At 30.2% G+C, this 26,941-nt stretch overlaps 2 protein-coding genes across 5 annotated transcripts; one reads left to right on the plus strand and one right to left on the minus strand.

Annotated features, from left to right (window-relative positions):
• Positions 1 to 588: 588 nt before the first annotated feature.
• Positions 589 to 26,941, plus strand: LOC131853090 (protein amalgam-like). The gene is made up of 9 exons (XM_059204256.1): positions 589 to 784; positions 6,505 to 6,628; positions 6,709 to 6,815; positions 6,890 to 7,075; positions 9,895 to 10,087; positions 10,411 to 10,539; positions 14,278 to 14,397; positions 23,894 to 24,064; positions 24,430 to 26,941. The coding sequence occupies exons 2-9, from the start codon at positions 6,559 to 6,561 to the stop codon at positions 24,843 to 24,845; spliced, it is 1,392 nt and encodes a 463-aa protein (XP_059060239.1). The 5' UTR covers positions 589 to 784; positions 6,505 to 6,558; the 3' UTR covers positions 24,846 to 26,941.
• LOC131850413 (sodium-dependent noradrenaline transporter-like) lies at positions 7,002 to 9,995 on the minus strand. Of its 4 annotated transcripts, none has more exons than XM_059202442.1 (3): positions 9,904 to 9,995; positions 8,834 to 8,990; positions 7,002 to 8,602 (listed from the first exon to the last, which is right to left on the minus strand). In XM_059202442.1, exons 2-3 carry the CDS (start codon positions 8,961 to 8,963, stop codon positions 7,095 to 7,097), a joined length of 1,638 nt encoding a protein of 545 aa, XP_059058425.1. In that variant the 5' UTR covers positions 8,964 to 8,990; positions 9,904 to 9,995; the 3' UTR covers positions 7,002 to 7,094. The 4 variants fall into 4 exon arrangements, with proteins under 4 accessions (XP_059058425.1, XP_059059148.1, XP_059056982.1 ...); XM_059203165.1 differs by having other exon boundaries at positions 7,002 to 8,506; positions 8,915 to 9,002; positions 9,904 to 9,989; XM_059200999.1 differs by having other exon boundaries at positions 7,002 to 8,990.

Raw genomic sequence — 26,941 nt, forward strand, 5'->3', positions numbered from 1 at the left:
TAGATGACAACAATGTTATTGTAAATAACTATGTCTATGTAATATTTTATTAGTATTAGACATAGAAGCTACATTACTTCTATATTGGCTATGGTAGTAGCCTGCAATGAATGACTGATATGATGATGATGATGGTAACAAATAAAAATACGAGTCATAAAATTACACAACATAATGTTATCGTAAAAAACTTCCACAATAATGTTAAAATAGTTTTACGAAATATTGGTACATTATTATAATTTGAATTAAGCCGCCATATTCATACTTTAATAATGTTTCTTAGTTTGTTTTCTAAATGTCAACAAATATTATTTAAAATAAATATGTCCGTGAATACTTAAATAACACTAAACATGCACAATAAATCGTATATTCTTATACCCCTTCAGTTACTGTTGTTCCTTTAGATATGAAAACTACGCAGTGGATACTGCATCTGTAGCCGCATATACAAAATATACGTGACTATGTCCGAATTTTGTCGGCTTCATATCTGCCTTCATCATACGGACATCTGCGTAAGAATAACGGCCTGGAGTGGCACTGAATGAGCAATCGACGCTCAGTGTGTGCCGCGCCCTCGACTCCGCCGTCCGCACCGCGCCGCCTCTCCCAAGGGACCCCACAAACTTCCTACGACCGCGCGGAACTTTCTCAAATAACATTCTTTTAAAATAATCACCCAAATATAGCGAAGAAATATAAGCTCGTAAAAAAGTTAGCACCAAACTTTGCTACAATTTGATTAGCTTTTGATTGTCGATAGAGTTCCCGCCGAAAGGTAAGTCCGTATATACCGTTATTCTTAAAAAGTTAAAAGTTATTTCGCATTTGACCATTTTCCTCATGTGGGCGACTATTGAGCTATTTCACTGGTTAAAAAAGTGTCGCCTTTTTTTTTATATGAATGTTAAACTTTTCGTTACCTTTCTATACTATTCTTCACCATATACGTCAATACTCTAAAAGGGTAAATAAATGATCAAAATAATGTCTCGTATGTAATGAATGAAAAGAAAACTCATAAAATGTCCAGCTTGTATATCATTATCTATAAAAATAAAAATTATTATTCTACTATATTCCAATTACTACGTATACTTGTAAGATATAACTTGTAAGATATAGGCAACATCAGAGATATTTGATGATTTATAAAATTAATCAAGGTAGTTTAAAATCTTATATGTAAAATTCTCGTGTCACAGTTTTCGTTCCCATACTCCTCCGAAACGGCTTGACCGATTCTCATGAAATTTTGTGAGCGTATTGAGTAAGTCTGAGAATCGGCCATCATCTATTTTTCATCCCTCTAAATGTTAGGGGTAGTCCACCTAATTTTTTATTTTATTTTTAGCCAAATTTTTAGTTTCTATTTTTTTATGATACAACATACAAAAATACATACAATCCTAAATTTTCACCCTTCTATCATCAACCCCTATTTTTTTATAGCGTTATTAATCTATATGGCAAAACAACGTTTGCCGGGACAGCTAGTATTTTATATAATTTGAAATAACAGACAAGCTGATGCGCCAATTGATGGAAAATGTTCAATAACCTATAGCACCATGTACATCGAAGGATACACTGTGACGCTCTTGGTTTTACCTCAGTACCCCTGAATTTTCATTGTTTAATGCCTCTGTACCCATTGCTTTTTCTGCTATTTGCCCAACTAACGGATTAATGAAGATTCCAGGAACCTGAACGTAAAGTTTAAGTACATTTATCAGTGTAATTCGTACAAAGATAGTAGTAGTCTGTTTACTACTTGCCGGCTCATCCGTGAAGGCTAAGAAATCAATAATAAACATAGTCTGTAATGTACATGGTATTTTCAAACTGTCTATATACATAGGTGACTTATTAAAATTAGAATGTTGCACACACCTTAAGGGATTACGCTACCAGTGGAAGATGGTAAGAGCATAAGGTCAGGTCAGTTGTTGCATCGTAGCAAATTGATCAGAAATGTATCACGATGGTTTTCAGCATAAACTTCGTGAAGGTATAGATATGGTAAATTGCCAGCCAATAGGATTCACGTTATTAACAATGCCTTTTCCTCCTTGCAAGTTTAATATCTACGATTTACTAACTTAAACCATTTTTATAATATGTGCGTAATAAGAAATATAGTCAATTTGAAAACTGCCCCGTTTTAAAGTAGGTTTCGAGTTGCCATATTGTGGTTGAAAATGTAGTTGTAATATTCAGGAATATTAAAACTCTATTATTCTAACGTTATTAATTCAATAACGTTATTTAAAATAAAGGTTGCCTCTCATTACCACGTTTTTATAAATTCAAATGTCAGTCGATGTTTTCTCAAAGGGAATCACCCTTTTTAAAGTTTCTTTAAATTTAGTTGAAGTTAAATCAATTTTTTTTTGCTTTATTATACCCCCGTATTATTTCTGTACAAATTATTATCATTCATAGCATCATTCATAAATTAAATTTATGAATAATTATTTCTTACATTATATTATTTTAGGCTCATCGAATTGTTGATTACGGGACTTTATTCCAATCAATTAATGTGATACGACTGTTACACAAAGTCGCAGGTAAAAATATACATAAAATACAACGTAATTTTTTTTATTAATATCCAGACAAATTAAAACATTAAAGTAACCTAAAAAACTCTACACGTTGTCAGCCCGCATCGCTATTAGTGAAAAGAAGTTTAACATTTTATTCAATTGGTACTAATGTTTACTTATATAGAAAGTATGGGCTTATTATCTTTAACCATTCTGGAGAAAATGATCGTGATGGACGCATAGCTAGATGGGCGGATAAAAAAGTGGTCCTACAGGAGCACCGCTTGGATTACGTTAGTAACTCTATGTCGTCTATAACTGAAAAGAGTAGTTTTTCTAGTTAAGTCGCGATTTTCTTTAAATATATTAAATCCTTACACAAGACAAAAATCCCATTTATAACTGGTATTTTTTTTAAATATCCTCCTCCTCCACTCTCTCGTACCTCTACACAAAATTTCAACTTTTATTCTCTTCCAGATTATCTTTTGAAATATAAAAGCTAGCCATATAACCGTCTACATCATACAGTCTCTCGTCATGTTAAATTTAATTGTGAACTGTTCAGAAGTTTAGTTTAGTTTTGGCATATATTATTTTGGATAGTTCTTATGATATTAATTTAAATAGAGAACAAAATTTTTTAAACAGTAAATATTGAACATTTTTCTAATCACTCTCCACGCCTCGGTCATTATGTAAATTTGTATGTATGAATTCAGTTCTTCGAGTTTCGTATTCCTTGTTTTCCTTTGGTTTACACAAACTTGGAATACTTTTTCGTTTACAGAAAGTTGAACAACCTAAATTGGTTAATCAATTTGCTTACCAGCCAAGTTGTTTAGCGCATTAGGTGCTACAAGCGTTAATTTTTGGAATTGAATGTACTACAAAGTCTCAGTCATTCCTTCTTAAGTTTATCATAAACAGCTATTATTTTATTATTAAAAACTATAATACAACTCTACTTGTATGGATAATTTCAGTACAATAATAAAAAATGACAATATATAAAATACTTTCAATTAAGTTTTATCCAATAATTATTGTTAACATTTCTGTTTCAGAAATAATAGTTACTCAAATACTTCATGTGACTATTGCATTAACGTCGTATAAATATTGTAATATTTTGTCAGTACTCGGTATAAAATTTCCGTCAATGCACAAACTTAAACTAACTCGGACGGACATCTCGGAAACAAGCTTGTCTAAAACGGTCGGCTCAGATATATTCTATTAGAATCTGTTCAGATTATTTAATTTCAACTTATATATTATTCATATACATGCACATATTTACTTCCTAAAAATACTTATTTTACGAAAAACTTGTTTTCAAATAAAATAAAGAGATATTAAAATTTTTAAGTAGAAAATATTTCTGTGGTAACATTCATAAACCTAAGTTTATGAAATCCTTCTTTTAAAATACCACTTATTTTTTATCTTGTAATTGGTAGAATTTATAGAGGATATTATTCTGTAGTCTAATATTTTTTTTGTATAGGTTTAGCAATTTTATTAAATAAACGATTACTCGTGTGTATGAACACGTGTACATGTGCACTTCAATAAAATTGTGGGTAGGTATAATTGGAAAAATCAAAAGTTTTTCTTTTTTTAAATTTATTATAAGATTTATTATAATGAATTTGAAAATTACACATTATGTAAAAATATTATATATAATATTTACATTAAGTAAATACAAATTTCTCTTTATTAGGCATTTAATAAAGTCAGTCATAAACCAATGTTGCTTAACAACAAATGTTGCATAACATTCGATTAATCTCTTGTCGTTTTGGTAATTGACGTGAAGATTATTTTTGTAAAAATGCTGAACGTTGCTTTATTTTGTTATGATATAATTTTTGTATCTATACGAGAAATACGATTTAGAGGAAAGAATTCATTGGTTGACTGTTTGTATTGAACGAACTCGGAAACTACTGGACCGATTTGAAAATACTGGTTACCATTAGAATTCTACGTTATAACTAATAAAGACTGCGAATATTTTGAAAAATGTTAGGGATTCATATAAATACTTTAATAACATAAAAATCAATGTGTAAATAAAATACCAAGGAAATCCTCATATCGCGTACGGTGCTGAAATTATTGACAACGGACATATATGTCATTTTGCATTCAGTAGGCTTGCTAGTAGGTAGATCCCTCATATTTATTTAAGTTTTGTATGAGACACTAAAATAAACGTTTTTAGTTTGGAGTATTGCCAGGAGTACGGACCTTGGATTAGGCTGATTAGGTGTTTCCGGCGTCCATCGGCCACAGTAACCAATCAAAAAAATGCTGTAGTAATTACGATGCTTTGTTAGAATGTGGCGAAAAGGAATTGATTTTTGTATATATCGTTGTATTTTTTTTATGAATCTAATCTCCCTTATTTGCTTAACTACATTAGAAACTATTTAAATTGAAATTACGTATTTACTTACGTATTTTTGCTACTACTTTTATTTATGTAGTTAATTTACATTGAAATAATATTACGTCCCCGTATATATATCACAATAAATTATGTATATAATGTTACTACGTTTATTTATGTTTATTTTATGTAAGGTAGAAGTATATTACTACGAAAAGTAATATTACGTCTGTTAACGAGTATGTATATTGACATCAACGTAAATGTGATTCCAAATTCAGTTCATAAAGATCGGAATCAGGACATATTCTACCTCTTCATGAGGTGCGTAAATGTACGATAATAAACGCGTGATGAAACTTTGTATACGTGTAGATATGTTGTAGGAATAACTTAGGATGCACAATAACTTAGCATTATATTATGTGTAACAATTTCAGGACTGTGAATTCATTACAATAATGTATTATTATTATGATACTAGCTTCACTAATGATGGCGTCTGGATGAATTTAGGGCATATTACGGACTAAAAGGACATACTTTACACGTATATTAAATCCTAAACAAGGGCACTATCTACCTACACTATATAATCAGAAGAAATTTACTAATAAAATAAAAATAATCGATATTCAAATTAACTTAATATATATAAAAAATCATATGAAATAAATTAAAGTTTGAGTCCATTTATACTTTAAATACAATTATAAAACTTATCTAACCTTAACCAGTTTAATGCAAATCTAAAAGACCACTTAGATAGATACAAATCACGCAGAGTCAATAAAAAAGCCGCAACCGTCGTTTGGAAGCCGTTCTAATTCACACAAAGCCCAAGGGAACTGATTCTAAAACAAACATAAAATACTCGTCCAAACAACAATGTGTTGTCTAAAATGATAGAAAATTCCAATATGTCGGCCGCTGTATCGAAATGGCCAAGCCGATGTGCCTCGAATTTTTCTCCAGCATTATCACACTTTTGCGGAAAAGTAGTTACCGGTACGCGATCGCGTCCGTACTCGTTTTGAAAGAGTATAACAACGTTATGTGATATAACGACATACAGATATAGACATCGAATCATTATTGACTGATGAAATCGCAAAAAAATGATGCGCGGAAGGGACCGAAATAGCTTTTCTTTATATCGTGTCATCACTTGCATGTCAGATAAGTAATTGTAGTACATATGGTTATAAATGATGAATCACTCATCACCGGTTTCTTGATCATTGTATACTTTCGGTGGTTAATGATACAATTTACAAATAAACATAAAATAACTATTACTACATCAATATTTATTTTATAATGATACTTAAGTAGTTCTGTAATCTGGACGTAAAAAAGCATTAACTTTCAAAATGTCACGTTTTTGAAACGAAATATTGCTAATTTTTATATATGTATTTGAAATTATATTCTACCAAGAGAAATTTAATCCTTACAAATAAACAGTCGTAGATATATGCTCTATATAAACGTGGTATAAATGTTGGTGTTATTTTAACTTGTTATCTTTCATTGTCACAATAGACACATGGATATCCCAGGCTTTTGGAGCTGAATAGAAGCAGAAGGACTAAAAATATGCAGCAGCCATGGTGGTCCTTATACTTGTTGGCAATATTTATGTTAGGACTGGATTCAAAGCTTGTCGGTATGGTAAATAAATGATGTTTAAATGTAGTAAATAAATAAATATCACAAGTTGTGAGTAATGAAATACTTCTGTTTCAGGCCAAGCGTTTCAACCGGAATTTGCTGAGCCATTGACAAATTTGACCGTACCAATAGGACGTGATGCTACATTTAAATGTCTAGTCTACAATCTTGGAGGATATAGGGTAAATCAAAATAATATAACATATTTGAAATAATATATTAAATATTATAAAATATAACATAATTTTATATACAGGTAGGATGGGTGAAAGCAGATACTAAAGCTATACAGGCCATCCATGTTCATGTTATAACAAATAATCATCGAGTTGGCGTTTCACATAACGGACAATCTATTTGGAACCTGCACATAAGAAATGTTCAAGAGGAAGACCAAGGACAATATATGTGTCAAATTAATACAGATCCAATGAAAAGCCAAGTATGTGATTTCACTTTAGTTAATTCGATGTGAAAGTACTCCATTCCGACTCATCTATTGACAATAGTGTAGATGTTTGCCTACTTATATTTTTATTTGTTTCGTCATCTTCAATTTTGGCATTTTGCTTTTTACAATACCCTTGTATCCTAATTTGTCTGTATAGAAACTCTCTCGTCATTATTTCGGGAACAAATATTTTTCTACTTCTGAATAAAATCGCCTCCTTAGGCCCCCAATTTTCTATTGGAAATAATATATATAGTAACTTTTTATTTCTATAATAAACCATAAGTTCTACTAATAAACCCATAATAATAATTGTAAAATAAATTCCTATAATAATATAAAGTAACAGAACATCGCAATATAGTGTCAAAAAATGAAAGTAAAACGAATCATTGTATTCTGTAACATCAAAGTGAATAGATTTTGCATATAAAATAGATAATAATAAAAGTGGATTTGCTAACCACGTAATTTTCCAGAAATAACTAGCTTTAATACCAATCATAAAGATAATATCGATATTATGATTCTTATACCCATAAATCCAATATAAGGATAAAGAAAAGAATATACTACTTACAATTTGTAGTAGCTCAGTAGCATCTGCCAGAGTACCAGTTAAATCTGAGCAAAAGAAGGGCAAAGAAAAAAAAAAGATAAACAAATATAATAATCCATAACATAAATTAGGATATTTTCGTACAAAATAGAAACATTCCATTAGTGATTCCCGTAGAAATAAATATAAAATCCATAAATTTACAAATAAACACAAAAAGCCTGATGAAAACCAAATTAATCCCCAAACTGGCATTCCATCAAAATAACTTAAAATTTCTGATATAGAGGCAAAATTTAAGAAAAATGTGGATGAACCCATTTCAATGACATTTTCCTCTTCACCATGATAATACGACATAGTTTTAATGCCACTAAACGTAACTAGTGCAAACATTATAGTTAAAAATACCGAAAATAATGGTACTGAAATAGATGTCATCATAGAAGGGCTTCTAAACGAAACATCTCTGGACAGATATCCAATTATACCATATCCTGTCCCTACAGATAAGAAACCTTTTGTTATAGATGTATAACACGTCTTGAAATTGTAATTATTCCAGTCTAATGCAATCTTTTTTGTATGCCATACCCCGCTAGTGGACAAAGGTATGCATAATAATAATATTAATACCAGGCATAAATAACATGCTAATATCTTAACAACAAATTGGATGAACTTTTCTTTCTTTATTGACAATATAAATAAAGCTACAGATATAGATGTACTTGCTAGTATTCCTTTCCAAGGATAAGCGCAAACCGTAGATATCTTCGTATTATTGTTACCAATTATCCTCTCAAAGAAGCAGTTACTAGCTGTTTTCATGCCACAGTCATCATCGAAAAGTATTTGAGTTTCTAAGCAGTGTTGAAAAATAGAGACATTGATTCGTTTAACCATACATTTGGAATCGTTATAGTCAGCACATGTAAACCACGGTGGTGGATCTATAGCTGCATAAATTGTGTACTCTAAATACCAAGTTGACAAGACAGTTAAATATATTGTTTTTAAAATTATTAAGAAAACTGCTCCATTTCCAACACCACGGAAAAGCGGAAAGAAGTTCCACATTGAAATCACATTACAGTTTGTGTATTGTGCTATGCAGATTTCTGAATATACTAACGGTATGCCAATAAAAATTACAGATAAAATATGTATGGCTGTATGAATATAAAAACCATTATGTGATATTTCTATAACCGAAGCCATAATAGATGTTTCATTCATCATCCATGCCCAGAGAATAAATCTGTAGTTACTGTAAGTCTTCCATCGACATTTAATATCTGTATAAAGTTTCCCATCCATTTTAGCCTTTTCTTGACCAGTTGGCTTCTGAAACGAAATCTACTATGTGATTTAGTCTTTCAATTAAATATCAGTTTTATTAATATGACATATTACTCCATGGCCATCGTGATGATATTAATTAGTAGTCTTATCTAAAAACAGGTTTTCAATTGAAGTCGATGGGAAGTCCATAATACATTGTCAGTAATTCTATATCAACGAAAATTAATCTGCAATTACAGTAAACATAGGGGAGATAAAGTGAATTAAACTGCATGTAGGGAGACGCAGCGGGATTCATGCATGGTGCTCCTAAATTATTGCGCGGCTGCGTAATTTATATGCCAGCCAGATAACGACATAAATCGTCAGCGGCGACAGCCCTGTAGGCTTTGACGTCTACGTCGAGGCAGCATGACTCCACTAAAACTAAGCATTTTTGTATTATCCACGACATAACGTCAAAACTTCTTCTGTTACCGTGTAAAATTTTTATATGTAACGGAATGGCAAACATCCTGTCAGTCCACCTGATATTAAGTGAAAATCATCACCAGCATGTATATACATAAACAGCACTATGGATATCACGTTGTCATTTGACATCCTAGATATAACTCTTGCTATTCTAAAAGTTTAAAAATAATTCAATCCCTGAATAATTACGAAAGTATTAAAAGACTGAAATTTAAAGGATAAGACATCCTCTTATCCTTGAGGACAAAAATAATTCACTTGAGGGAGTGAATTATTTTTTAACTTTTAAAATTTATATTTTTAATTTTAATTTCTTTGAAATATTATTTGCGTTTTATCTCTAGTTATCCTTCAATTCAATTTATGAAATAAATATTATTTTGTTTTATTTTGTGATTTTATGTATTTATCTTTATGTCAGCTACTTTACAAAGAAGACAGAGATAATTACAAGTATCCTTAATTTCAACAGATGGCTTACCTACAAGTCGTGGTACCACCAGATTTTGTAGCTGAAGAAACGTCTGGCGATATCATGGTTCCTGAAGGTGGAACCGCAAAGGTGTCCTGTCGTGCTCGCGGTATGCCTCAGCCAAATATAGTATGGAGAAGAGAAGACGGCACTGATATAGTAATTAGAGATGCTCAAGGCAGTAAAACTAGAGGTAAAAATAATTTTAAAATATGTTTTATCATGTCTATGAATAGTTTGAACTATAACGTGCGTAAGAAAGTTGATAATTACGAAGCATGCAATAATTTGTACATATTGTTCTGATATGCCTGATTTTTCTATGGTTGCATAAAATCATTAGACGAGCAAGATGCCTAATTGCTATTTAAAAATAAAAATGTTCAACGGTAGCGAAAATGAAACATTTTGTAACGACCACAATAATATATTGTGTTCATATTTTAATTGGATCGAACTTGCATGAAATAATATTTGAAATATGTTTGTTAATGTTACTTCATTATGAATTCTTAGTTGCAACTTACGATCAAGAAGTTTTGATGCTTACAAAAATCTCTCGGTCGGATATGGGGGCATATCTCTGTATAGCGAGCAATGGAGTACCACCCTCTGTAAGCAAGAGGATACAAATTAAAGTACATTGTAAGTATCGTTTAACTAGTATTTAATCATTCTTTTAACTAAATAGAATGTCAAAAAAGTGATGGTCCACCGAATGATACGTAGTATACGGACATGTCCGCGATATTATTCATGCGTTGTCATTTCTGCAAATCTGCATGTCTCAGTCAGTCTTCAACTGACAAACATCACAAAAATTTACAACAAATTAATTGTAATTAATTTCTATCGTTTTTAAATAAAAAATATACACAATACACTGCACCATCTAGTTCCAAACTAAGCAGAACTAATGCTAATGATTTTAATAACTGATACAGTAATGTACATTAACAAAAACATAGGAAGACTGTCGTAAGGTATGGCGGTATTTCAAACCGATAGGCCATTGAGTTTGTCTGTAAATTATTTAAGATTTTTATGACATTGCTAGTATAGCAATAAATCCATGACCATCGGTGTCTTAGCGACCGTTAGCACACCACCTTACTTCCTTTTTCCGATTTCTCGCACGTGTATTTAAATCAGTTGTCTAGAAGACAAGGTCTGCTTAGCTTAACACTAAATAGTGTTATGTGAATAATCTTAAGATATTATATAAATATTAATATAATCGTTTAATGTACGGTCTGAACTGGAGATGGTCGCGAATTTGATCAAACCTATAAACATTTTTACCGTTTGTCGTTAACATGTTTGCGATTCCAATTATATGAATAATTACGTACCTATATTATGTATGCATTTATATTATTTTAATTAGTTGAATTATATACCGGTAGCCCAAGATCATTTACTTTGTGAGTAATTGACTCTAATATCCACGTGTCTTGGGATTTGGAAAATAGGTACAGATATTTTAAGAAAATACTTTTAACCACAAAATTTAACTATCTATCTACAGAGAGAGAGAGCGTAGACTCTGTCTGTCTGCATGTGGAATGTAATTTCCAGGACCACTGCATTTATTTGAAATATTCTTTCAGGATCTGAACGTGCATTATTCCATATAGACTTAGATCATATATTATGTATATTCTACAGCTCGGATGTTAGAGTGAACTATTATTTTATCTTTCGTCCTCATATTCTCATTTCTATGTCTGTCTGTCTGGAATATGTTGACTGTAAATAAAAAAAAATTTAAATTATTTTTGCATCTAAAAAATATTTATACAGTAATATTATATTTACTATGTTTGTAACACATAGTTAAGTTAGTATATATGTACTAAAAACTAACAAATTAACTCTTGTAAATAATTATAATGTTAGTAACAGTTTAAGCAAGAAGTTCATTTATGCAATTTTTTTATGTTAATTACATTTAACTAAATTTATTTAGCAGCTTTATTTTGTTAGATCAAAATGCCAATAAAATAAAACAAAATAACATAAACATTTTAATATCATTCATAGATCCACACTGAGGGTGCATTGGCACTATAGATGAAAGTTAAGAAACAGCATATCTACACAATGTAATTGGATATTACTATATGTAATTATTTACTACTAGTGGCCCGCCCCGCCATCGCATATTCAACAATTAAATTTAACACACACAATCCTACATCCTAGGATATTTATGTCTTCTATAAAACTATAGTATATCACTATCATTTTTTTAGATCGGTCCGCCATTCTGTCGATATAATTTCAAAGAGGGCAGAGCAGAGTAAGCTAGTGAAACTAGTTGATATGGTTATTTCTGCCACGTTCGATTTAAATATAGGTACCATGCGCATGTGATTATCTCAAATGCAGCGTTCATGTCAATTGACAATGCCTCTGATTTGGTACAACTGTTATGAAAGAATATGTATATTAATAACAACTCCATTTAGTGTGATAGTAAATGGGATTTCTTTCCAAATCTTTCTTTTTCCAACCTCATTCGGAGGATGAAATAGGAACGCGGCAAATTCTTGGTAATTGTTGTTTATCTTAGTAACTTTCAGAGGTTTCTTGTTATTAATGGTGTTATTTAATGTCGTCGAGAGTAGCTTTTAATTATTTTCAGGCTGTTACGAACTGTTTGTGTCTTCGCGTCAAGTCAGGCAAAGTGACCCCCTTTGGTACAAGATATCACTATATTGTGTTTATATTACAATATTACATTATATTTATTTATTTATTTATTTATTCTTTTGCACACAAAAATGTATACACGGACTTAATTATATATAACCGTCGCGTTGATCAATTATTATGTACAAGAAAAACGAAAATTATAACAAATAATTATATATAACCAATTATTATGTATCTATAGTAAATTACATATGAAAATTATTATGTTACTTTCAGTAGGAAAGTAGTACCTATTAAAAGAAAATCTCTTTAGTATTATCATTATTATTACATATCATCCATTATTTACTTGCCGGTCAGGCAATCAAACTCTGGAATGATTTATCTCCTGATATCAAGACCGCCAGGAATAAAATTCGTTTAAACAGAAATTGCGGGAACCCTATATAAATTTGTAACATTTTTTTCTGTCCTTCTTCTTTTTTCACATCTTTCTGTTATTTCTCTATATTTTCTTTTTTTTTTTCTTACTTTCAATTTGAGGCTGTAGCTACTTATAATTTGATTGTCAGATCGTTATGTATTTGTTTATATTTTTTGACATTTCTCATTTATATTAGTGCACCTCCAACAGTCTTTCTCTGCACCACTCTTGGTTGACTAGTAGATAACGCCGCAAGGTATTAAGTCCGCCATATATACACATTGGTTTTGTGCATTAAAGTCAAATAAATAAATAAAAAAAAAATATTGGTTTTTGAATACCAAATCTATATATTTATTTTACTGTCACTAAAAACTGCAATATTCGTCGCTTTCTTATTAATGTAGTTAATCCGATCTCAGGAAGAATACTTTTATATTATATATAAGTATTTATCTCTCTCGACATTTTGACTAGTTTGCTTTAGCCACGGTCACGAGCTGACTGAGTAGAACGATGTCGGTATAGGTATCTGCGGTTTTTTCTACTACCGTCCCTAAATTGTACAAAGAAAGATCGCGACACTCAGTACTCACGTTAACTGTGCTTATATTGTGGAAACGGAAGTATACTACCTTTATTTTGAGATTATTTTCAGATGTCAAGACCAGATTATCTATATTTATAATTTACACCAAACACAAAAGTTTAAAAATAAGTATTCGGTTTATTTTCTATAATAAGGAAAGCTCACTTTTGTTATAAACGTTAATTACGCTAATATCCCGCTGTATAATGTGCAAAATTATAAATTTACAATAATGTATTTATAGATAATTATGTTATCAAAATTATTTCACGTTCATTAAAAGATTGTTATATTTTCTTGTAACAAGATTATCTATAACCAAGCGAATTTCTTGTCCATTCTTCTCAGTTAAATCTACATCATTTCCATATTATGGCAGTGATATAGAAAAAATCCTTGCTTTACTTTTTCTCTAGCCAATTTAAATAGAGATAGAATCCCTAGTTTGTTTTAATAAAAGTTGTAGTTATAATATCATATAGACAGCCTCGATGGTCTACCACAACGCTTTACTTCCGATGGTCGCGGGTTCGCATTTCTCGTACGGTGCAAACATTTGTATTCATCAGTATAATTGTTTTTATCAATACCTATATACCTAATATATATAGTTCAACTTTAATCGAGAAAGTATACAGTTCAACTGTATTTTAAATAAGTACAATTCAAATAATACTTGTATATCACTGAATAGTTGTTTTTTTATGTACAGTCCATCCTGTGATTCAAGTGCCGAATCAACTTGTGGGTGCACCAGTGGGTACTGATGTCACACTTGAGTGCTATGTCGAGTCTTCACCAAAATCCATTAATTACTGGGTTAGAGATTCTAGTAAGTATACAATAACTTAATTTACAACATTCAAAGTAATTTTTTAAATCTAAATGGTTCTATTTGTTCTATTAGTAACGTGTAGGTACTCTAGCAATTGTTGCCTACGAATATACTGTAGATATACGAGCGAGTTTTATAGTAATATGCATTATATATATTATATGTATTATATGTACATTGTTTTGAAGAAGTAATCTAAAACTATTGTGAAAACCATGTCATACCGTTGTTGATAAGAAATGAGCAGAGACACAGGTAAAAAAGCGACTGTTTTATACTGATTTTTTGACACAGTTAATGTATTACTAATATGATTATGAAGTTGTAGTCAATATTTTTTACAATTTAACATTTAATTGATTGAAGCTATTCTCTAACATAGAGTTTATCTTCAAAAGTCAATGACACATATATACATTCATATGTGCATACCATAGAGATATATCTTCGATATAGATTAATTTAAATATAAATATGTATATTTATAGTTAAAATATGCATTAAAGTTGGAATAATCATACGATTGAGTAAACAGTAGGGGTAGAATATTTTATTTTATATTCTGAAATCTCAGAATAAAATAAGTAATTTCTTTTATCAATCTTAGGATGTTAGTAAGAAGTTGTATCTTGTGCTCAGCGTCAAGTTAAGCAGTCCACTGGGATATTTCCGTCCGTTACTATAACAAAGTTTTGGGAATACGCTATAAACAACAAAATCAATAATCAACACAATGATAAATCTTTCATAGACTAAAAATGAAAGTAACCAGTCAAGTTTATTTACGTAAATATAGCACAGTAAGTCGACATAATAACATTAATAATTTACTTAAACATATTTATCTACGAGTAGTATATACAGAGCAGTGGATTTATGATTTTAAACTTCATAAGTTCTTTACAATGATAACGTAAATGTACAATCCAATTATCATAAATTATAAAAAAATTTAATAGGTACATACATATATAAACTTTAATAGATATTAAATTGTTTGTCTATAATACTTTATTATACAGTAATTACTTTATTGTAAACTTAGTATAAAAAGATGTAATGCTTTTAAGACCAATTGTTGTTGTTGTATTAAGTGCGTTGTGATTGTTGTATAACATTCCGTTATATGCGTCATCTAATACAAGCGTTATAAGAGTGTACAAATATTCGTTGATTTAATAAATTATTGATATGAAGTTCAAGAAAAAATATACAGGAAAAGTATTATAGAAAAGTCTTTCTTATTCTTCCAAAATACATTTATCAAAATTTCTACATAAATTCTATTGCTTCCACGAATTACGTGTATTTTATTATCTTACTTGGGTCTGACGCAAATAGGTACCTAATAAAACGACTCCCTTATAGAAATTACTCATTTTCTGTACCAAATTAGTAATATATTCTCAAACGTTCTTCTACAAATTAAATTCCGCTTGAAATATCACACAATCGAGTCAATTCATGAAGGAATTACGAAAAATAATGTAACTTTTACTTGCGTCATTCTGGATTTTAACGTTTCTAACCAAAGACTGTTTGAAATTAGTGTGTTTTTAACAAAAACCTGATGGGCGGAGTGTAGCTTGCAAATAATGAGATATTAACTTTTAATTTACGAGTGCGTCAGTTAAGTCTTAAGGAAATTGAGCTATTGTGGTGGAATAAGACAATGCACATTAGTTCTGTTTGAGTGGACTTGCCGTCAGTTTTACAGAGGTTCTGTGCGGCCTTCCAACAATGCTTTTATAATTTATATCCTCCGGATGTACTATATAACGACCACCATTCTCATCCTTAAATACTATACTAACTAAAGACAGAAATTTTGATATCTGTGTTTTTAAGAATTTATTCCTTTAAATTTATATCATTAATTGCAAGGTTATATTTAAGTTAACTAGAAATGGAACATAAAAGTTTGAAAGTATCAAACATCAAATATTTTTAGAATTATGAGAAATGTAAAAGATAACAGCCACCTGAGAGAGTATAATAATTACTTGACAGAAATAAGCAGATATAATTACTATGAATAAAATCTCCTAATTAATAATTACACACAAATATTGAAAGTAAGAAAGTAACATAAGTAATAAAAATAACTTCCAAAATAAAAAAGTTATACTGAAATATTAACTGGTAAATACATCATCTTCGTATTTATACAAAAAACCTTGCATAGGTTAATAGAGTAACGAACCAAATCTAAGCATTTATTCAACCAGACAAGATTCTGAGTCACTAAGTTCCTATTTAAACCATTGAATAATTTGGCACGATTCAGTCGTGAATTAGCAATGACGTGGTTTAAACTCGATAAAAACTTAATATATAAATATATTTATTATGATAATCTGTATATAAAAGATATATAAGAAAATATATTATTTGTTATTCGAAAAGTTTATTGACGATACTAGAACCTTAAAACAGCGATTGTTAAAATGTTCATCAGTTTGACTGTGCGCGCTAATCTCTGAAAGAACTTAACCGTTTCGGGTGCCATTTTCACTAATATATTGCGGTAAGCTTCAGTTAAAAACTTGTGTTTCTTTTATTTCAATCGGTATACTAACCAAAAAATACGAGTATACGAAATATGAAGTCGCAGGCTCTTCTAGTGCGTAATACATGTATTTAAAATAGGCAAAATCTTCAAAATTTAAAATTATGTGTTGTTTAAAATAATATTATAGTATAATAGATTTAATACTCGACGCTAATTGATATTAAGTATAGTCAAAATGTTTTTATCAGATTTCATTACGTTATTACAATTCGCAAACAATGTAGGTATATGGATTTTAGATATAAAAGCGTGTTCATATTATGCTAATGTACTATCAGCGTAATATAGCATGACATTGCTTTTTTATGATTGTAGACGAACAGTAACGAAATCAAAACCCTGTTCGCCTGCCAACCCAGTCAAATATACCCAAGTGATCATTATACACCCCATGTGAATATAAGGTTATTCAAGCACGAAATGTTCGTTTATTCAACTGATGAATCCATATTTTATTCATATTGCCACGTATGAGGTGAGGGCTTTCATATACCTATGTTTCCCGAAGAAATTTCATATAAAATTCTTTACAGACATGAGATATTCGCATAAATCGTTTCATTTTATGCCTACTAGTAACGTGAGAATGTACGTCAAATATTCATATGTTATATTAAACTTTAGAGGCGAAAATTGCAACATTGCATAGATTATTTACGGTGCATTTCAATAATCTCCGTCGTCACCAGGTCTCATGCTCGTATTCCAGTCATATAACACCGAATGTGTTCCAATAACATTGAAAAGTAGAAACATTACTGAGGAATCATAATAAAACCGCGCGTAATATCCACAGTGAAAAATCCATTAAGTAACACCTATCCGACCGTAAAATAAACTGAAGTAAGTTACGTAATAAAACATTTATCCGGGTATTCTTTGATTTAATAACGGAGGTATTGTGTATTTGTGTGTGTGCGTACAATATTAAAGCTCCAAAACTTGCTATTACCTATTCACAAGAAATAATTCAAGTGTCATGTAACACTTGTTTTAAAAAAACGTGGAAATCACTATAAGAACAAAATAGGTACCTATATATTTATTTTCATATTGATTATTGCCTATTGCCATTGTGGAAAATATAAGACAGTACATGCCTGCCTACAACATACTTCGAACCTATTTAAATGTAACATGAAATGAAGTAGGTAAATCTGACTAACACCAATTTTCGGATTAATATCATATACAGTGTTTCCATTAGTGTACAGAGTTAGGTACTCGTAAAACAAAACGTTATATTGATAACGTTTTGTTATATTTTGTTATTATTAACATTGCAAAACAAAGAGTCATTCGTCATTGATAGATTCAATGTTTCTATAGAAATAGCTGTTTCGTATACTATTCGAAACAAGCTGTAATCAGCTGTATGAAGTGATACTAGCTGTTACTCAATGTTTCCCCTACTTCATCCACACAGCCGACGGCGGTTTCGCAAACTTCTCTACTCGGCAGTTGTCGCATGAAATTTACTGGTTAATTTTCAATGACGCCCGAGTTTTGAGCTTCTGGAAAATTTAAGTTCCAGTTTACGCTTGGCGTTCATTTGAAAAGAGAATACGTGAGGTACCTACCTAGTAAAACACTAAATAGATACATATCTTTAGGCTCAGTTATGGTGCCGACGCTTTCCTGCTGACAATATGAATGACAGCTCTTTAATGTTAAAAGGTTAGAACCATGTCAGCTTCTCAAAGAGATTTTGTTTTCTAGTGGTTATATATTACTGCTAATTTAACACTGAATCAGCTCGCTAAATTTTGATGGAAAGTGAAACATTTCAGATAGTTATTTTTTTAGACAGGTATCTTTAAATGATATGAACAGTGTTTAAAATACTATTATATAATATACTAAGTACTAATACATTTTAACGGGTGCACATCTAAAAGGCCCAATAACAAAAATTTCCATACTAAAAAATTTTTGTTATTGAACCTTTTAGATAAAAAATTGACTCCACTATAGCTGCTCTTACTACGTACTAACATAACTCCACTTTATTTAGAACTAGCTACTCGCCCCGGCTTCGCACGGGTGTACACGTATTATGTATATAAACGTTTCTCTTGAATCACTCTATCTATTAAAAACAACCGCTTCAAAATCCGTTGCTTAGTTTTAAAGATTTAAGCATACATAGGGACGGACAGACAGCGACAGCGACTTTATTTTATACTATGTAATAATGACATTCAAGTACAAGTCTCTCTCTCAATCATAAAACAACCAAAAGATGAGAATCCAAATCATGAGAAATCGATATAAAATGTTTAAATATGATCTGTTTCTTTACATTTTTCATTGAAACACATACAATATTTACAATAATAATGTATATATTATTTTAATTAACTGTACCTATATATATTAACGGGGAAACAACTCATATATGTGCGTTTATATTCGTATGGTAGGATAACTTAATTTGGCGAAGCCCTCATTACATACCAGGATCCTAAACTGTGAAATAAACGTTAGCCAGAGCATCCTTCTATAGTAAGAGGGAATTGTAATGAAAAATACCTTACTCCGTGGCGGCACGATAAAAACGCGGGGCGTTATTTTCGCTCAAGTATCAAGCGCTAATTAATAAAACGCATTAGGCTCCCAACTTGTTTTACTTCTGCGTTATGATCCGTGGTGTGTATTGTGGCCGTTGCCTTTGTTCACGAACTTACTACGAGTGACTGGCGCTTTCATATACATTGCCAAAACCTACCCGAAAGGGCGAACAGTACAGGATCGTCATTTTGGTTTGTCATCAATCTATGTTAGGGCGGCTGACATGTAAGTGTTAATTAAGCAGTCCTCACTCGAGCGTAATTAAGAGTGTTACAGTGTTATTTTAGACATTAATTGAGATGAAATTTCTTGTTATAATGAAGCGGGTGGGGCGGCGTATCTCGAGTAATTTTGTTCGAAGGCCACCTTTGCCGCACGTCGCAAAGCCGAAGAAATACACTGGAGAGTAAACAAACTTAAGTTTCGATCGAAATTAAGATTAGGAAAGGCGTTGCTGCTGTTATCGCATCCTTGTAAACTTGCTCAGAGGCAACGCTGTATCCAATAATAAAATTAATGCGCTTTATGTACCTATTGTACTTAACCGACCAGGCAATTCCGAGTAACTTCTTGTAATTGTTATCTCTACATTGATAGTAACAATAATAGAGTTATATTATTACAGCCTTCTAAAATAAGAAAGGTTAAAATAATACGTAAATACAATATGTATCTTAGTTATAACGATTGGTTAGATATAATAATCCAATCCAATCATAACCAGTTCAATTGATATAATCAATATTTAAGAAACTATTATGCAACTGTTGATGTATTTACTATAGAAATACCAAACTAAATATAAAATTATTACGAATCCTCCATATTATTTTTTCGATAGTCTAAAGCAATTACCAATTTAATACATGTCATAAGTCGTCCTAAACATTCCCTCCTGCAATGCTATAATTTACACCCATACGAAGCCGCATGAGCAGCCAGTAATAGTATTATGAAAAGAGACTATACCAAGTAGTGGAATTGCAATAAAAAGAAACAAAACAACAAAGTAATAGTAAAGAGACATAAAGATGCAAATTATACGAATATTACTTTAACTTTGTCTGCATTGACATTTTTATTTATCCCATAGGAATGCTTACTAAAATCTGTGCTAAAATGTAAGGATTCTATCTTCTAATCTAAGTAGGCCATTCGCGTACTTTCATAAAAATTATGTTCAATTTCAGCCTTTTCATATATTAGTAATAACTATCAGAAAAACAAATTCATATATAAAATAATAGCGGTAGTGACTAAGGTATCAACAAACTACTTCATACGTTTTGAAATACACTATAATATTTAATGACTGTTATCTAATGACTATAGAAGGAACCGCTAACGCCTTATCTCTAGAGATATGTTAGAGGATCATACCTAATGACATCATTAGGTTTGGACAACATATCAGTTCATTTTGTTAGATACAACTTAATGTGTGTTATTATTTATTATTATTATTTTTCTATTTCACAAGAAAAATGTAATAATTTTACTTTTGATACCAATTCCGATCAATTTGTATTGGAAATTGGAATATAATATTACTTATATTTAATCACTTCAAAAAAAAAATAAAATATACAAAAATTTTATATAATGTACATATAATAAAACGGGTTTTTCAAAATATAAAAATATATTTATACAGTAATTTTGCTAGATATAAATCCTTATTAATATTATAAATGCGAAAGTAACTCTGTCTGTCTGTCTGTCTGTCTGTCTGTCTGTCTCGCTTTCACGCCAAAACTACTGAACAGATTTAAATATATTACCCATATAGTCTCGACGCCGAGGAAGGACATAGGCTACTTTTTAATGCGAAAAAAGGGTTGTAAGGGGTTGAAAATGGTAATGCAAGGTTATCTTTATGCGGTTTAATACACACTTATTATAATAATGGCTTAACTAAAAAATTAGATATTTTGGAAAGTCTACTTTATAATTGTGTTATTAAGTCTATTTTCAAAAATTTTTAATTTCTGAATTACACCAGTATTGTACTAGATATGCGACTTATTAACGCTCATATGTCATAAATAAACATATATGTCATTTGTATAAGCAGCGCGCGCAACTGATTATTGTCAATCCGTTGTCTCCTTATGAATTTAAATGAATAAACGTTTGCTCTGCAATTTTATTTTATAAATACATAAATATAATCCTGGTATAGCCTATAACTGATGGCCCTGCTCTTGGACAAGAGCGTAAGAACATATTATTAATATTTTTGAAGAATAAAACAACATATAATATTTAAAATGTTGTCAATACATATGAACAACATTTCCTTGGAAGAAACAACATCTACCGTTCCATCCGAGCTATTCAGGTTCGGAATACGCGTTTCTCCATTCTGGCCAGGAGAGTCAGAGATATGGTTCGCGCAAGTAGAGGGATAGTTTGCAATTTAGAATATCACATCTATTATTTTGATTTAACAAAATTTTATTATGTTATTGGCCAACTGGACCACCAATTTTCAAAAGAATTTAAAGAAATGTTTAAACTGTTTATTAAATATAAATAAATATGACATTTAAATTTGTAAATATCACATTGTCACCATTCAAGGGTAAAATAAAATAGCAGATTGGAAATTCGTCATATTTGAAGCTAGAACGATGAAGCTTTTTTTCTTACACTTTTTTGGGTCAGTTTATTTAATAAATACCTTACTAATATTATGAAAGTGAAAGTGACTCTGTCTGTCTGTCTTAAAAGCCAAAACTTCTGAACTGATTTAAATGAAAGTTACTTTTTAATGCTATAAAGGGTTATAAGAGACTGAAAGAGAAATTTTTTAAAAGTTTAAGCTTCAATCTTATTTCTTTGCGTATTGATTAAATATAATTAACGAAAATAGGTTGTAAGGGTCAAAAGGGGAGTTAAAATGTTGTATGCATGTATTGTCATTTTTTAAAGCTAGAAACTTGAAACCCATTTTTTAGGCTGTTGAGTATCAGTACCTACCGCCACAGGACTCAGCCATAAATGGTTACAGTATAGCGACATCTTATCATTGGTACATGATGACACTAATATAAGTAGCATTAAAAAAAACAAGAAAAAGGGTTATAAGGGGTTGAATGGGGAGATGTAATGTATGTATGGTATGTATGGAAGTATCTTCATTTTAAAGATAGTAGTTTGAAACTTAATTTTTGGCTGTTGATTGAATTGTATGGAATTATGTATGGAAATTTCATTTTTGCTTTTATTGGGTTAGATTATTAATATATATTTTTTATTATTTGCTCAAGGTCACTATTTTACGCGGACGAAGTCGCGGGTACAGCTAGTTAGTTATATATTTGTCTGATCCAGTTAAGTCAGTCTCAGTTATGGTCCAATGATTGAAGTACTTTTGTATTATAATACTATATTTCAATTCTAATACTGATACCTATCGTGGAACAGAACCATAAGAATTAAATGGTAAATAATGGTTTCTTTTAGCAAAAATTGAAAACAATATTCCGATAGGTTTATAACATAATATATGGGATAATTGTCTCCATCACCAGCCTTATGTTATATATACCTATGTGTTTTGCGTGTAGCTACCAAGCAGCAAGTTTTATTGCTTTAAAACTTCCAATAACCTGAGTCCAGAGTACCTAATACCAACTCTGTTTACTCGACGTAGCGCTGCAACAGTGTTTTCTTCAGAAAACGAGTCACTTTATCATTTGCGGACAACAGGCACTTGGGGCTTATTGTGGCTGTCGAGTAATACTCGTATTTATATATAGTAAAAGTATTGTTTTAAAGGTGCAGCCAGTGCCAGCGCTATGCGGTTCTCTATAATATATTGTTACCTATATTTTACAATAAATAATGAACGATACAAACTGATACGCTTGTTTCGCTTTGTGAACGAGGGAAGTTGTTACTTCTACGTAACAAATTGGACGCTTAAATTCGTCGTGTATTTCTTACTATAAGGTCATTATTTGAATGATTTATTCAGTAGTGTAGTGGACAAGCAAACTGACGTAACTGATTAAGAGATCCAAAAATAAAAGACCTTAGATATACTATATAGTATTTTGTATTATAGACCTGCTGGTGTTACGCTTTAAAACACCGGTCGTTGGTTAAATTTCCACATAGGATTTCCCTCTATTATAAATATTTTTATTTTGATCATTATTTTTTTCTTTCTTTTTATAAAGAATTATTTTAAAGATGTAGATAATTTACAACATAGTCGACTCTTTGTTTCATTTGAAAATAAAACTCGCTTGTGCTATGTCATCATATCACTGCTATGTGTACCTATAATGTTTTATGATCTACACTGTAACAAACTACTAATTTATGTCTACTTCTATATAGATGAAATGGTGATATCATCCAGCAAATATGAAGTTGTAAACACGGTGATAAGCTCCTTCGAGAGTCGCATGGCATTAACGGTACGGCGCCTAACATCCACTGATGTTGGGGGCTACAAATGTGTCGCTAAAAACTCACTTGGTGAAGTTGACAGTATTATTAGACTTTATGGTAAGTTCTTATATTGAAATAAAAACACTACAAGAATAATGATAGCTAATATTATTATCTAATAAATTTAGAAGGATATTCTCAACTAATTTTAAAGAATCAAGGCCGAATAATTTATGTACTAAATATTTTTAAGCCTGGCTTATGTTATCTCAGCAAAAGCTTATTTTTATCGTCTCCATTATAGGTAAGACATTGTTTTTCCAACAGGAGTTGTGTTACAATACAATTATTGGTCACACATTCCTATGGACCAAGTATGCTTTGAAAAAGTGAGACTATTTTCAAGATCTTTTTTACGACAAGACTTAATTACAGTTAGATATTTTTTAATGCAATTTTTTTTTAAATATTTTATATTACAGAAATACCTGGTCCTACTATTAAAAATACTAGCCCGGCGAATAGAAAGGAAGAGTACAAATATTCTACACCTATTGAAGGACCTGATAATCAATTTGGTTCAGCAGACAGATCAGATGACGAGGACGACAGAGAAGTAGCACCAGAAGTATCAGATAAACCTACAACTACACATAAAATCGATAATGCCACAATAAAAAATCGTACCATTAATTACCCTAGTTCTATAAACGAACAAAAGTTAAGCAACAAAGTTCGTAAAATTATTAACAAATTTGAAATAACCGAAGAGTTTGATAGTGCCAGTAGCAAATTTTACTTTGAGAAAGCATTAGTTAGTATTATTGCGGTATCAGTAACTCTTATTAATTTATTATGTAACGTAATATATGTAAATTCTACAATTTTTAATTTTTAAAATTATATCTTTACAGAATCTTAGAGATGTCACTGCATCTCATCTCCACCTACAAAGTAATTATGATGAGAAAATAGAATACCTACAAATATTTTTAAAATATTAAACTGTAATCACTTGTGTGTGAAAAAGTAATTTATTGTAAATCCAACAAAAATATGCAAAGTACTCTTATTTTTAATTTCAACTAAGTAATCTAACACCGTTTTGCCGGCAAACAACCTGTTATGAGTTTACTAACCGACCGGATAATTACAGAGCGGTGTAAAATAATTGCTAAAATTTGTCATAATATATTTAACAAATATTTGGAGGAGACATCTCTTTAAAATATGTTTTTTATGATTAATTATCGCAGACTGAAGTAAGAAAAAATTACATTTAAAAACTGTGTATATTTAAACACACTAAAAAAAAGTGTGGTCGATCTTTCTGTCTGCTTATTTGTTTTCTTTTCAGTACTAATCGGTTGAACGGATCTAATTGAAATTTGTTATGAAGATATTTAGTATAATGAGTATGACTATAGGCTAATTTTTATTTCGAAAAAGCATACTAAGTCGTGATGAATTAGTTAATAATATATAATTTACTTGATTTGTATTTTTTCAGAATTAAATAATTACTTTGAAAGTATAAATAATATTTAAAAACAATATCTTCAAATGTATTACAGATTATTCGATCGCTTTCAAATATAATTAATTGGGCTTTTTGAAGTAGACCGTAAATTGATATTGATGAGAGACTTCCGAAGATATGAAAATTAATATCGACTTTCTAACATCGTCGTTAGTACTTTAATACCAGGCAAATACCTTTAATTTACTTATATCGAAAATATTTCAATTACTTTCCAGCCACTTAGGTTAAGTATGATTTAACGGGTAGACATTTTGCCGCAATTTTGACGCTACTTATGTATAAAAAGGCAATAAGACTGCATTTTCATAATTTACAGCTAAGATTTACATTAAGATATACAATAGTTATATAATAGGTATTAGTTATATTACAGCAAACACGTAGAGCGTGGTCAGATTAATATTCAAATGAAATAGAAATTAGAATCATAAAGGCATTGTTCCTAATATACCAAAACCTGTATTTAATTCAATTCAATGATCACAAATCATTACCAAAAATACAGTGGCTAGTGTATTTTGAATTTCGCTACTAAACTATTGCACGCTCTGCTAATAATGTTTTCAATTAATAAAATAGCGAAATGTATGAGTAACAACCTTTTTTTATAAAAAAATACACCTACACAAATAGATAGTAAAAACATTATACATATTATAGATTTTACAGGTTACTTTTTCACTTTTACACAAATTTGTGAATTGCAATTCATATATAAGTCAATTATAATTGGTTTAGATATCAATATTCTTTGAAATTCGTCTCTCTCTCCTATTTATCATCATTGAAAATATACAATATAATTAGTTCATGAATTTTATTTCTATATTGAAATTACTGTATTAAAAATGATATATTAACTAGTTCCAAACCTCACACACGTACTTATATAAATATTTTGTTATGTAGACTTATTATAAATAATTAATTAATTTGCTATATTAGTGAATTTCATCCTAATAAAGTACAAAATGACCATCATAGTTACGTTGATAATAATATGTGCATAGGTATAAATAATACGACACAATTAGTACATAAAATGCTAGTAATAAATAATTAAAAGTACATATTAAATGTGATATAATCGGTAAAATATATATTAAAAGATTGACTGAAATATTTGGCAATAATATATTGTTGCAATCCAACTTTTTCAAAGTCTTTAATGTTTCTCTTTCTCTTCATCCTTTAACAATTTCTCTTTACTATAACCTACACACAGATTATTTCTATGAATTTATGATACTACTATAAATATATAAAGATAGGACTAAGGTATAATCGAAAGTAAGGAATAATAAGGCCCTTAAATACGTGTTATACAAAGATCATTTTACACCAACTTATCATAATAAAATTTATAAAAAAAAGTATTCAATAATATTATTATTGTAGAAACATATATAATATTAAATATACGAACAATCACAATGTAAATAAGAATATTT

Source organism: Achroia grisella, unplaced genomic scaffold (genome assembly GCF_030625045.1).
Source record: "Achroia grisella isolate CSIRO2021 unplaced genomic scaffold, CSIRO_AGI_Agris_v1 utg1023, whole genome shotgun sequence".
Taxonomy (NCBI): domain Eukaryota; kingdom Metazoa; phylum Arthropoda; class Insecta; order Lepidoptera; family Pyralidae; genus Achroia; species Achroia grisella.